We start from the raw sequence: 15,186 nt of genomic DNA, 5'->3' as shown, positions 1-15,186 counted from the left end.
AGCAGGCAGCACCAGCCGAGTGCAGAGCGGCGGAGCAAGAGGGCAACAGGGAACCTGTATGTCACATCCCATATACCCCCTTGGGTCTCGGTGCATGCCGGCTGAGAGGAAACGAGCCGTGAAAAGACAGGAAATTACATGGTGGGGAATGCGTCGCCACTGTGCTCGAGTACGTCTCATTGGTTAACGCAGTACTGGCATGGGCTGGGAAGTAAACAATACCAAAAAAAGAAAAAAAAAACAACAACACTGCTTTTCTTCCCCACCAAAACAAAGCCAAAAGGCTTGTAGAGTTCTGTGGTGACAGTATAGCGATGAGAATAATGAGGCAATTTAGCGACGCTCAGCATGACTATTTTAATTAAAACCACTGCCAAATACGACAACATAAGGGAAAAAGTGCCCCCAAAAAAATCACTTTCACCTCTGATTAGCAAGCTGTGGTAAGCCGCTCGTAGAAGATCTCGGAGAAATCCCAAATGTGTTTACGACCCTCCGAATCAGACGCCAGGCTTCACAGTAATTTGCAGAGAAGTGCGTAGGGTGGTACAGGCCCTCCGAGAGGCAGAATGGTACATTCACCAGAATGCAGATGAACGAGACAAAGAACAATGAGCAAAGGGACAGAGAGAGGGTGGAGCGGGTGGAGCAGGGGGAGCAGGAGAGGAGTGAGGGGACAGGACCGGAGCGCGCAGAGGAGAAAGGCGGAGGAAAGGGAGGGAGAGAGAGAGAGAGAGAGAGAGAGAGTAGAAGTAGGAAGGATGGATAGCCACCAAGAGGGAGAAAGGGCTGGAGAGAGAAAGCGAGAGTGCGTAAGATGGACAGAGGAAGAGAAGGGGAGAGATAGTGTCTGCCTCACAGCTTGGCTCTCGGGGGGAGGATTATGGCTCAGGAAGCCCTTCCTCCTTCTGGACAGGCTGGTGCAGGGGTTAGAAAAGTGATTTTATTTGGGAAGGCTTTAGCCTCGTGAAGCTCTGGCAGAAGGCAACACATGATAAAGAGGGTTTTAAAGCTTTTAACCCTTTACACGCCAATGTGGACCGTGTACGTTCTCTAATATTTACTTACACACCGATTTAAGCAAGACGACTGCAGTACAGGTGGAAATTATGCTGCTCAAAAGACATTATTGAAAATGGCACAGTGAGGGTATTAGTGCTGCATCAAATAAAAGAACAGATAAGAACCTAACCAATAGAGGACTGGATACAAAAGAGAAGGTGTGTGTAAAATGTAAGAGAGAAAGACAGACAGACCAACAGATGGATCAATAGATCGACGGATAAACAGAGAGAAAAAGAGACAGGGTGGGGGGTGTGGGAGGGGGGGGCAGTACGTTTGTCCCATTGCTACACAGCTCTGCATCTGGGATATGCACAGTTCCACATGCATATCCCATTCCACCAACACTGATTAACACATCACAGCCGACTCTTTACAAATATATATATATATAAAATATATATGTATATATAGGGTGTGTATGTATGGTGTGTGTGCTTTTCACACATTGTATATGAAGCCAAATAGCCTTATAGAATGAGCCTTATAGAGCCAAAGAGCCTTATAGAATGCTCAAACGGCACAACAGTAAATACATTTTAACACACCAAATTAAAGTTTTGTTCACAATTCTGGCCTGATGACCTGATGCTTTCATCAGTATATATCGTCTGTGTATGTATTATAGACTTAACAACTTCCTATGCATATTACATCCATGTTAACTATTTTACCAATATTTAACCCTGACATCTAGGACAAATTAAAAAGTTGCACATTTTAGTTTGTCACATTACGAAATTAGACCAGATAAGACAGATGGGTGAACGGCATTAAGTTGTCCGGTGTGGTTTTCTGTGCTACCACGCTACCCAAAGAAGGGCCAAACTTCAGTTCTCGCCATGAGAACTAAATTCACAAATTTCATCACATTTTTCTATGAGCAGAATGTATTTAAAATGTAATACCCTTAAATGTAAGGTCTGGGTTATTGAAACTACTTAGGGAAATATTATTGATGACAAGATAATGGCATGTAATTGTGTACATGTTACATTGCGCAATTAAAAGTTAGAAGAATACAATAAACACTTGAGTAATAATTAACACCACGTACCCTAAACGTACTGAAAATTATTTTTAAATAAAAAAACAATGAAGACCAACTAGTCGCTAGAATAATCAATAAAGCTGGATAGATAGCATGCATATTAATGTAAACCATACTGGGGCAGAGGTGTTCTGCAAAGGTGTCGCTCTTGTGCATGACCAATGCGGACAAGTATCAAGATCTGCCTTATATATGTATTTATTGCAAAGGCAGCAGGCGATGTCTCCCAATACAATAACCTCACGGGCTACAGGGGAGTTGGTAGGGTATGTTTACCATGATAACGCAGAGGAAATATTCTAAAATCATAGGCTACCATTATTAACATCGGAAAATTGATAAGGGTTATTATTGACCATTAGCAAACATCCTTCATGTGCAAAACGAGGTTGACCGGCTGCAAGCTCGCGACGTGCGCGCGCGCGCTGCTCTATCGAGGGTTCGTGCCCACAAAATTCTATTTTACAGTTAGGAGGGACAGCATAATAACACGAGCGTCGGGCTGTTGAGACAGCAAATCAAACGGCACAGTCACGCGAAACACTTACCTCCACTTCTGCTCGTTATTTTCAAACGTGTTTTTAAGACCTCTGCTACGCGTCTAGCCCTTCCCTGACTATTTCTCCGGCGTTTTGATATTTCAACAAAAAAAAAATCCAGCTACAGCGGCGAGAGCCGTCGCGCGACTCTGGCGACCAGCCCCGAAGATGGAGGCGGGGCCACGAGCGACGTCACACCTCGTGCCACGGACCGTAGTTTAGTGTGTGGTACCAAACGACCAAAGGGCTCCGGCGTTTAACGCCCCTCACTCCGTGTCTCACAGTCTTCAGACGTTTTGATATTTCTACATTTTTTTTATTTATCGTGAATTTAATCCAAAACAGCCTACACTATAATACACTTTTGTTATGCCCTCTTGGGTATCCTTTACGGTTATTCGGTTCCATGTGTGGTTTACGATATTACTTTACTAACAAAAAAATAACAGAGAAAAGAGAAGATAAAATAATTTTTTAACATTCAAATGATATGAAATGTATTAAGCGTGTTTTCCAGATTACCAGTACACTAGTTACTGTGGCATGGAGGGTAACTTACACATAGTGAGATTCCTGTAAAGCCTGTTGGTAGGTGTTTTTCTTTGTTAACTAGGCTAAACAAATCCTTCACACCAAAACATCAATTTAGTCTCATCACAGAACCTCAAAAGTGTTTTGACATTGGACATCAAGACAAAAAAACCTTTGAATTAAAACTAAGTAAACTTTTATAAACATATATTTTATTTTCTTTACCGATTTCAGTTTTAATAATATTTTAATGTAGGCTGTAGCTACTCTTTAAATTAATTTGTATTTCATGTAATGTTTTCTATATAAATGAACTTTAATGTACTTAATTATTTTATGTAACATTTCCTTTTTTGTTTATAATAAGGTTATTTTTTTATTTCTGAAATAAGCTTGCCTTGTTTTCGTCAGTGTGTACACTTCTGGTTTCTGTGTTTGACTAGTCCTGTGTATGTGACACTTCTCAAATGAGGGTCTTACAACCTTTGTATTGAAATATGACTCACCCAATCATACAATAATCATACAAGACAATCAAACAAGAACAATAAAAACAGTTTTACCTTGACAACACACAAATATATTTCTCTCACACAGGGTGTCGGATACCTCAAATAGCTCACAACTATTTAGATAACTAGACGAATTGTGTGGGAAATATGCCACCTACAGGTAAAATACAGCAACACAGCCTGTTTAAATATTAAAAAAACAGGCTATTGTAAGAAAGATACTTAGTTGTTACCCTTTATCCTTAGTTGTTAAAAAAGGTGCTATAAATGATCATTTTACCTTATTAATAGCTTGGAGAGGACCTATAGTGAAAAACAGTCTAAAACTTCATCACAATATATTGATAATAAAATTATTTCTTCTACTGTAACCAAAAACTGTTGCTAAAATCATACAGCGATTCTCATTACATGCTACGTTCACGTTGGCATAAGCTGGTCTAAAGGCGACGGCTCTAAAACGCCTACGTTGACTTGCAACCTGCAGAACATATGGCAAACACATCAGCAATTTGCAGCTTTTATTAAAAAAGGCATTTTCCCTACAAAACAAATACTGGAGCACTGATTAAAACATTGCGGTCAGAAATAAAACCCGACAGAAGAAATTAGTTTTGATCACTTTCAAACTTTCCTGACAGCACACGCACAAAAATGTCCAGGCAGTTAATTGAACGAACGACAGTGCAAGCTTGTACATCTCATTTTCTCGGGTTCCTCATTTTTCTCTCCTAAGTCTCCGCACCCCCACAACCACCACCCCCACCACACACGCACGCACACACACACCCCACCCCCGCTCGATCAGGGCCTTATCTGCGGCCTTGCTATAAACTCCAATTATAACTGCCCTGCTGTCACCCCTTGCTCATCCCTTACCCAAAATGAGAGAGAGAGAAAGAAATGAGTTTCCTTAGGAGGAGATACAGTAAATGGGAAAAGAGGCCATAAATGAAAATGAACTGCCCCTCCCTCTTGAACCCACCCCCACTCCCCCAGCTCTCTGGTAGGAACTGGAGTCTGCAGCCCACAGGAAGGATGCTGTTAATTTCCTCCTTTATTGAATTGAGCTGGATGCAAACGTCCTGCACTGCGAGTCTCCAGAAGAACATTCTCCTCACTGACAGTCTGCTCGCGCGTGCTGCACTGGCCTGTCTCGTCTCCGTTTGGCTTTTATTTTTTATTCCTTCGGCACACCCCCCCCCCCCTTTATTCTATATGTTACCTGTGTCACGTCCCCCGAGGTTCCACACATATACTCTCACTCGCCCGGCAGCTCTCGCCCTGCAGCTCTCGCCCTGCGCTACGCAGCAATCCCAATGCACCTGGTTCTAAGGGGAGCCGTCCTCTCCTGCAGCTGCACAGAACCCCATCCACCTCCTCCACCACCACCTCCTCCCCCACCTCTTTGCTCTTGGACGCTGCCTACATTCTTGCCCGCACTGTCAAAAGCTTCTGTAAGTGAGCATACTGTAAATCCTGTACAAAAAAAACCCATTTTTGGACAGTGTGCCTCCTGATTTAAGAGGTACGTTCCCACGAGGAACAAGTGGTGCATAATTACAACTCTGCCTTAGATTCCATGGATTTTAGACGTGTAATAGAACAACAGCATTGCAGCGTGGGAGAGTTTGCACACGTGCCTGCGTGCGTGCGCCTGCGTGCGTGTGCGTGTGCTTGCACGTGTAGGAACGGTGGAGCGGAGCCGTCATGTTGGGTTTGCTTTCTGCAGTAAATTGTCACTCCGTTGGTTTCCTCACACCTCTGCTAATTAGCCTGCTACTCAGAGAGCGGCTTAATTAGAAAAAGAGCTAACCCTGATTCTCAAGCTACTACCCCGCGCACACACACACACACACACACACACACACACACATACACACTCACCTAACCACCCACACACACACATCAGATTGACAGGTACAGCAGATTGCATGCTATTGTACACCAATAGAGGGCGGTTGAAAATAAGTCAGTAAAAGAAGCATAAATGTGGTAAAGAGAAGTGAGTAGTGATTAAAACTCTCTGCAGGACTTCATGCCCTTTTGAAAAGGCACCCTGAACAGCAACATCTATACAATAACAAGACTGCAACTTGAACCACTGTCCAGCCAACAGCCTGCCCTAATGTGACATATAGGGTCAAACGTACGTGTTGAATGTGCATTGCAGAGGATCATGATTCAGTTGGCTGATAGAATACTAATTTCACAGCACCAGAGTGTTCATTGTCTGCTATTTCAAGAAAGCCTGAACTTATGAAACTGGTTATGTTTTTGAGACACCGACGAGATTCCCTCTGCCAGCAAGACTAGTACCTCCTGAAAATGAACAGAAACCCACGAGCTTCTAACCATAAGCACAGAGCTCCAAAAACACCCCAAAGCAAGTTCAATACACGCTGGGCAAGGCGAGACCAGTGGCAGTACTTCACCTAGCAACACACCTGCAGCCCGTTAGATACAGCAGAGCAGCTCCCTTCTTAGCCGAAGGCTCGCACAGTGATCAACACGATGACTTTAACACCGATTAACATGATGACTTTAACAGCAATTAACATGCGGAATCCTGCAGTGCCCCCCATCTCCCCACGCTGTGTGGATTGACAGAGAGCAGCCACAGCCAACTAGCACAGCACATGCAGGCAGTGTACGGGGGCTGGTGAAGGGGGCGGGGTACGCGGGGGCGTCGGCCGGGATGAGCGTACCTGGTCTCCGTTGGTCAGGCACTGCAGCTTCATCTGTTTCAGGTAGGTGGTGGTCAGCGGCATGTTGTAGTCGATGAGGGCAGGAACCAGGGCACCTGGCCGCTCACTCTCTGTAGGAGAAACACGGCAGAGGCGCTGAGCACAGGCGGACATCAGACACACACCAGCACAGACGCACTTCAGCACATCAGACACACACCAGCACAGACGCATTTCAGCACATCAGACAAACACCAGCACAGACGCATTTCAGCACATCAGACAAACACCAGCACAGACGCACTTCAGCACATCAGATACACACCAGCACAGACGCACTTCAGCACATCAGACACACACCAGCACAGACGCACTTCAACACATTAGACACACACCAGCACAGACGCACTTCAACACATCAGACACACACCAGCACAGACGCACTTCAACACATCAGACACACACCAGCACAGACGCACTTCAACACATCAGACACACACCAGCACAGACACACTTCAACACATCAGACACACACCAGCACAGACACACTTCAACATATCAGACACACACCAGCACAGACGCACTTCAGCACATCAGACACTCACCAGCACAGACGCACTTCAACACATCAGACACACACCAGCACAGACGCACTTCAACATATCAGACACACACCAGCACAGACGCACTTCAGCACATCAGACACACACCAGCACAGACACACTTCAGCACATCAGACACTCACCAGCACAGACGCACTTTAACACATCAGACACACACCAGCACAGACGCACTTCAGCACATCAGACACTCACCAGCACAGACACACTTCAACACATCAGACACACACCAGCACAGATGCACTTCAACACATCAGACACACACCAGCACAGACACACTTCAACACATCAGACACACACCAGCACATCCCTCAACTGACAGGAATGTGCTCGCTAATCCAAGCAGATACTCATCGTCACTAATTTTGCTATAAAAACACTGGAACATAACAAATAAAGCTGTCTGGGTGCATGTCTGTGTAGTGTCCATGAATTGTGGTGTCCTTTTTGTCTGATACCACTAGAGGGCAGTAAATTAAGTGTTTCCAAATTGGTGCGTGCATCTCCAATTAGTTCATAATGCACATGGCTCTTTGTCCGATTAAAATGCTTCATTTGCAGTGCCCTAATTATAATAACATACATATGCAACACTAACTCATAATGCAGACATTAAGCAGCCATTCAGAGGAATTCAGAAGCCCCCCACCATGAAAGCATTATTTTTATTGTTTATCTTCAAAACATTGTCCTGTATTCTGTGCTTAAACTGGACAGGCAGACAGACTTTAAGGACAAACATGGACATTTTAATTACTAAAATCATAATAATAATAATGATAATACATTTCTTGTTAAATGTGTGCATTTGTATGTGTGTGTGTTTATGTGTGTGTGTGTGTGTGTGTGCGTGCGTGTGCGTGTGCGTGCGTGTGTGTGCGTGTGTTGGGGTCATGTCTGTCCATCATGCTTGTGTGTCTGTCTTCGGGGTCATGAGGCCTCACTTAACAACGCGATAAACCACCAAAAGCAGCATCCACAAAGAAATCACGTTGTTATTAGGAGGGGCATGAATGTATTAGGTGATCCTGATGCACATGTAATGACCAGTGACAATTCACCATATATTTATATTGTGTTTAGAACTATAATGATTTTTTTCATGACGTTTATAACACTAACCATGACATTTTGCTGTGTGCCACGCTTCTCATTTATGTAGTTTTTTTTAGCTTTAAGTAAATGGAGGAAAGAAAAAAACCAATTACCTGCTTGTAATTTCACACACTCCTACACACATAGACTCTTTCTTACACACACACTCCTACACACACACACCTTCTTACACACGCACACATGCATACATGTGCGGGCTGCTGCGGGCGCGCACACACACACACACACGCACTTTATCAGTAATCAATGAGCATGCATTCGTTTGTTTACTGAGTGCTATTGACCAGTTCTCCTCATATTCTCACTGTCTATGGATTTATGAGCACAAGCATAACACTCCTTAGGAAATGCAGCCAGCCAGTAGTCCTTGACTATAATTCTTGCAAATAACATCAAAATTTGTAATTTTTCAAACTACAGTGGCAATACGATAACCTTCACACTGTCAGTATAAATAAAACCCACTTGACTGCATATGTCGGCGACAGGAGTTATAAAAAGAGCTGGTGAAAGAGCAGACACCAGCCACAGACTGAGAGTCAATTAAAAAAGTCTGTGTGTGCAGTAATTAATCACTTTTAATAATTTAGCACTGAACTTTTGCGTGGGAAGCTGGAGCTAAAAAGAGGGAGAAGAGGATGGGGGGGGTGACGAGGGGGTTTATGGCCCCCCATGGGGTAAGAAGCCAATTAGTCACTCTCTTCTTGAGCGACACCCAATGATGCCCCTCTGCTGCCACAGGACCCATGACAGATCAGGCCTGGGAGGTGTTCTGTGTGTGTGTGTGTGTGTGTGTGTGTGTGTGTGTGTGTGTGTGTGTGTGTGTGTGTGCACATATATGTGTGTGTTTATCATCTCACAGCAAGGAGATGGTCTGGAGGCCTGATGGTAATTGGTTCCTGCTCCTGTTGGGTTTGGCGGTTTTAGAGCCCGAATGTGAAAAACACCATTCACCGTTATGGCTCGTAATGGATAGTCCATTCGAATTTTCTTTTGCAGTCTCCGTCTGGCTCCTCCCCCACAGGACGGCTCTCGTCTTCCCCTTCCCCATCCCGGAACCTCCCTCCCTCCCTCCCTCCCTCCCTCTCTCTCTCTCTCTCTCTCTCTCTCTCTCTCTCTCTCTCTCTCTCTCTCTCTCTCTCTCTCTCTCTCTCTCTCTCTCTCTCTCTCTCTCTCTCTCTCTCTCTCTCTCTCTCTCTCTCCCATTCTCTCCCTTTTCCTCTCTTTCCATCTCTGCAGAAATGATATGGTGTCCTTGGAGCGTGTGGGTTTTTTTGTAATTGGGCTAATTGCAGTGTGGAGCGAGACAGGCAGAACACGGCGCTGATCAGAGCCTAATGAACGTGTGCGTGAGGGTGTGTGTGGTGTGTGTGCTGGAAGGGGTTCGTTAGCCTGAGGGAGAGGGGGGAGGGCTTGGGCAGGTGGGGGTGGTCTGATTAGGGACTGGCCCAACAGCGAGAACCAGAGGGTGGAAGGGTGGGGCTTAGTGTTTTGGGGAAGACAAAGGATTCCTTTTGGGCTCACTGGGACTGTCAATCTCTTTAATGTCAATCAATAACTCTGTAAAGACCATATGTATTTGGACTGTAGTTCAGTCTCATGTGACTCACTGCTGTAGTTAGACACCAGTGTGGAATTCAGGATTAAACACCCATGTCCTGCTTCAGTTAACGTCTGCCGCCAATGTGGTAATGTACTTTAGCGTTAAATGTCAGTGCTGTAGTTTGTGTCAAACATGACTGCTGCGTAGTTTAATGGGAAATGTCAGAGTAATGTCAATGGCGGTTTGGAGGCAGCCGAACGGCAGGCGTGTGCGGTGGAGGGCTGACGGGCGTCGTACCCCTGCAGTCCGCCCCACTCGAGCTGATGTGCATCCTCTTCTGGCATTCTCCGCAGCTCATCAGGAACCGGGTCACCGCCTCTCTGGGCAGAAATGCATACGTCTCCGCTATCTAAGACAGAGAGAGAGAGGGAGAGAGAGATAGAGAGAGAGAGAGAGATCATAGCTGTAACATTAGGTCAGGACGGGTTTGCACGGGGCTCTCCGCATGCGGTCCGTCACTGCACTTTGCTGCACTCGTGAAACGTCCCGCCTCGTTCTCGTCGGAGAACGCTGCGTTTGTCTCGCTGGTGCTGCTGGACCTCACGTTGGAGGGGCAGAAGCAGAGGCCCCACGCCGCAGGAGCACGGCACCGCGGTAGAAGCCAATGCCCCGGTCCCTCGGGGGAGGGGGAGCCGGCCCCGTCCACCTTCCTTGGGGCGGAGCACTTGGCAACTGGCCATGCCTCCCATGCCTCGTTGCATGAGTGTCTCTTTTGGCTGGCTGTCAGAGCCCTGCCCGGGTCCATCTGCCTGTGGCCGTCCTGATCTCAGTGGAGACCGGCACACTGAACATGGCCAGAGGTGATCCATGGCTAGTGCTGGCTAACAGGAATGTGGGGCATTAGGATGTGTGTGGGGTATGTGTGCGCGTGTGTGTGTGTGTGTGTGTGTGTGTGTGTGTGTGTGTGTGTGTGTGTGTGTGACATTGGGAGGGGTGGTCTGTGTTATTAAGAGAGAAAGGTGTGACAGTGAAATGTCAGATGCAGCCCTTGGTGACAGACTCCCTGTCAATCAGACACAAAACCAGCAGGATATCAGGACTCACACACACACACACACACACACACACGTACATATGCACACGCGCATTCACACACACCCTGAACAAAGGTAGTTTATCAGTAGAGGAGAGCATCCAATCTAAATTTAAATGTCATTAATTCAGGGGGAAGGTAAATGAAGTGCTAATCAGACTCTTAAATCAGTGAGCAGCAGTGATAGAGGCAGGGCTGTAGGGGCCAGGCTCTTATTAAAAAAGAAGAGAGACACCCACCCTCACTCCCCCCCCCCACCCCCACCCAGTGTCCCAGTCCCTCAACTCTATCCTACACAACCACCATACAGCAACACTGAGTGTTGGCTGGTGGGGTTTGGGGGGCACTTATTCTGCTGACTACACCTCCCCTCTCCACCTCTCCTCTCCCCCCTCTCCCCCCTCTCTTTGGCCCTTTCTGGAACCTCCTCCTGTCCCTTATTCAACCCCCCCCCCCCCCCCCCACCATCACCAAACAGGTGAAGGCCAAGCAACCCGAGCAGAGAGAGACAGGTAGATGGAGAAGAAGGATGAGAGAGAGAGAGAGCGAGAGAGAGAGCAAGATAAAGAGGGAAAGAGAGAAAGAGAGGGATAGTGGAAGAAAATACAAACCCACACTGAATATCCACACTATCCCCTGAGGCTCTGACAAACAAACATAATGTGACCATGGTACCACAGCAGGAGGCAAGCGTGCGTGTGTGTGTGTGTGTGTGTGTGTGTGTGTGTGTGTGTGTGTGTGTGTGTGTGTGTGTGTGTGTGTGTGTGTGTGGGAGTGTGTGCATGTTTATTAAGAAGCCAGCAGATCCACAAAGAAATCCACACAACTCCAGGTCCACATCCCAGCGCGTGTGCCTACATGACCTGGCCCTCCTCACTCCAGGGAGACCGTGCGGGCGGCCGTGCGGGCAGACCTGGGTGGCACCGGGAGCCGTCCTGCCCAGCGGAGCGGCTCCCTGCCCACAGCCCTGCCCATGCCAGCCTCTGGAATGCTGCCACAGCACGACAGCCGGTGGGCACAAATAGAACAAACAAACCCAGCTGTACGTTTGTGGATGGTGTGCGCTCCATGTCTGTGTGCACGCACGCACACGCGTGTTAGACACAGAAACACGCATAAATTATACACAAGTCACAAAAAACACACACATGTGACTATTTATACATCTGTTAAGAGCACCGCTGAACGCCGAGCACAAAGGTGTTATGTGCCGCCCTATCACGGATTACATGCAAGGGCACCCTACGGCCAACAGAGGGCGCAATCAAAGGTTGCGCTTGTCCGATTTGGATAGGAAACAAAACTTTCTTCCACACATATGGAGTAAGGAGAGATGTGTTTTTGACCGCACCGTCATGGCACCTTCTACAAGGCATCAACGTGGTGTGACTATACTGATGAGACCTGGTTCTCCAGCAGAAACGGTGTGATGATAAGAAATCAATCTGAGTCAACAAGTGGCAAAACATAAAAGAATGTCATCAGCGCCAGCAGCCGGGGGTCTGGAGTTCATGCATTAATCATACGCGGTGCAATCAGACTAATCAACAAGGGTGTCAGAGAAAGAGAAAGAACAAGAGACAGAAAAGACAGCAAGAGTAGAAAACAACTTAATAAATGAAGGAGGAAGAGTCAAAACAGTGTGTGTGAGAGAGAGAGAGAGAGAGAGAGAGAGAGAGAGAGAGACGTACCGCTTTATACGTTTTCTTTTGACCAGCGTGCTTAGGGGCTTTGGCCGGGTCGGAGCTGATCTCCACGTGCATGGCGTAGATGATGTCATAGAAGTCCTCCACCACCGCCACCCTCTTCAGAGAGGAGACGTCCTGCCCCAACACCCCATCCACACACTGCTGCAGACCAAGAGACAGACAGAGAAACAGACTTATGCACTCCACCAAACATATGCAAGTCCACATTCACTCAACAATGTACCAGAAATAGTGTTGGCAAAAATCACATCACATTTGTCCTCGAAATCATTTTAAAAGATCCCATCATCGAATGAACACTTGTTGAATTACGTCTTTATTAAAATTACATATTTACAAGTTGTTTCTTAAAGAGATTCTCTTAATGTGAATATTACAAAAACAAAAAATGGCTTAGATGTACCTTTATACACGTGCCTTTATTCAGAAGCGGATCTATGAATATGCAAATAGTCCCGCCTCTATCTCCGCCCACCCTTCTGCTGATCACCGGCATCTCGGGTTTTACTTAAACTCTTTATTGTTTCCTGTTTCAATACATACTGTATGCTATACGAGTAGTAATAATGGAGTAATTCATTCATTCATGTTGCCTACAAGTCGATTAGAGTTATTAGGTATTAGAATGGTAAGGTAGATAATAATGTGTTGCTAGCATTAGACAACGTTGTTCCCCATTGCCAGCTCTGACAAGATAGATACCGTGTAAAGAAGAAATTAAGATGTGCGATAGTAAGAAACGCTTTTAACACCATAGAACGTCTCTGGCGAAAAACATCTATTTCATAACTAACTCGGTTGAGTCCAATAATATAATAATAATATATTATAATTTCGCTGCGGGACAATAAAGTATATAACACAGTATAGGAATTGTGTTTACAGTTTATGATGTTTATGAGTTTATACGTAAATTTTAAAAGAATATCAGATTTGCTTTTGAGTGGAAATGCGGGATTGAATTAAAAAATTAGTTATTGTGCGTGGATGTCTTTCCAAAATGTAGTAACGTTGGCTACTTCTTGACCACATATCATGCATAGAAAACGGCTTTCTCCATGTGCCATATCCTGTTGAATGAGCTAACTTTAACTTGAAGATGACTTTTATTTTGGTGTGCTTTCTTTGTGAACGACCCCAAAGTGAAGTTCCGTCAGAACTGTTGCAATGAATACAGCCGTCTAACTTAGCACCTGCCCTGTGTGTGTCGGTGTCCTCTAGCTATATAAAATGTCCTGTCAGCATTTGACATGACTCATCGTGCAGCTTGGCAAGCTACCGTTGTTTAACTTTATCTAGCACTTTGCAGATGTAAAGTACACAGTCAACACAAGAAAAATAAAGTTACCGGTTCACCAACATGTTGTACTCATCGTGTCCCCAGGATACGTGGATTGAACGGCGTCAGGATTCAATAGACGTTTTGTGAAATTGCTCTTTTAAAAATAAAATGTATGTAAAGTAAATACCGCGAGCATTATCTGGAAATTAGGCTGGGACATTTACTCAAAAACAAACGGCACCGCTGCTCTGATTTTCAGATCCTTTTGAAAATCACATTTTCCCCTTTTGTGGCTATGCAACCGAAACAGGACACGTATCTGAGAACAGCTAAACGTAGCTTGCAAAATATGATGTTTACTACACCTCACCCAGCACTGGTTTGGGACACACTACTACACCTCACCCAGCACTGGTTTGGGACACACGTGGTCACCTGGCTCTCTGAATCCGTGTTTTTTATTTGACACTCATTGGTACACTGCAGTTCAAAAGCTGAAATACTCATCCAAGGTAGTAACTTGGTCTTCTAGCATATAAAAACACCACACTGACATGTTAACAAGGTTAAAAACTTGATTTCCACTGGAGGGGGGGGGGGATTACACATGCACAGAGAAAGATATTAACAAACAACATGAAAGTCCACCCTGGTTTCCACGGAAACCATCACCAGGCTGTCTTCAGAGGCAGGTGTGCTGGGCAGAAGGTCATGTGACACGGGGAGCCTTACACTCAAACTTACACTGTTGCAGTAGTCATTCAGTCTCTCTCTCTCTCTCTCTCTCTCTCTCTCTCTCTCTCTCTCTCACACACACACACACACACACACACTCCTCACGTATAGTACTTTTCTTTGCTTCTCGTCATGCCCCACAGTGGCTGAAATAGCTCACTATGATAGCCACACACATGGGACATGTGCTACACTTAATCCTGCTGTGAATTATAGCAATAAATACTGATGATGATGATGATGATGGTGGTGATAATAAAGATGATTATAACTGATTATAATTATGTTTGGAAAGTGCTGACAAGCTATTGAGCTTAAGCTATTTTTAGCAATCACAAGGCAAATGTCATCCGTCCTCCACCAGTCCATGATGGTTTATGTACACTGACCTGTAGACTAAGACAATACTATGCACATCACACACACTTACCACATATATGCTTAATACAGGTTTCCCGTGCATTACATTACCTCTAGGAGATGGGGCACATGTGCAGGCCACACTCAGAAGCCTGTGTGTGTGTGTGTGTGTGTGTGTGTGTGTGTGTGTGTGTGTCCCTCGCAGGGCACATCAGCAGCCCAGGATGTTAGCATGTATGACAGCAGTAGGCCCTCCACACATGCTGAAATGGGACAGGAGCAGGAGGGGGGCAACACTGCACCTTCCAGCTCAGCAGACTGGATACCACACACACACACACACACA

The 15,186-nt window shown here is 45.7% G+C and overlaps 1 protein-coding gene across 7 annotated transcripts in view; it reads right to left on the bottom strand.

Annotated features, from left to right (window-relative positions):
• nol4lb (nucleolar protein 4-like b) overlaps positions 1 to 15,186 on the bottom strand; it is a 70,510-nt gene that overhangs the window by 46,937 nt on the left and 8,387 nt on the right. For 5 of the 7 annotated variants that reach the window (XM_076984584.1, XM_076984581.1, XM_076984579.1 and 2 more), the window contains 3 exons: positions 12,446 to 12,604; positions 9,959 to 10,070; positions 6,404 to 6,513 (listed from right to left, as the gene is read on the bottom strand). In XM_076984584.1, coding sequence (XP_076840699.1) covers positions 6,404 to 6,513; positions 9,959 to 10,070; positions 12,446 to 12,604 — 381 coding nt within the window. Of the gene's footprint in view, positions 1 to 2,661; positions 2,816 to 6,403; positions 6,514 to 9,958; positions 10,071 to 12,445; positions 12,605 to 15,186 lie in introns of those variants that run through there. The other 2 variants (XM_076984583.1, XM_076984585.1) reach the window with 2 other exon arrangements.

The sequence above is a fragment of the Brachyhypopomus gauderio genome, chromosome 21 (assembly GCF_052324685.1).
Source record: "Brachyhypopomus gauderio isolate BG-103 chromosome 21, BGAUD_0.2, whole genome shotgun sequence".
NCBI lineage: Eukaryota > Metazoa > Chordata > Actinopteri > Gymnotiformes > Hypopomidae > Brachyhypopomus > Brachyhypopomus gauderio.
This window is presented reverse-complemented; position numbering and strand designations above follow the sequence as displayed.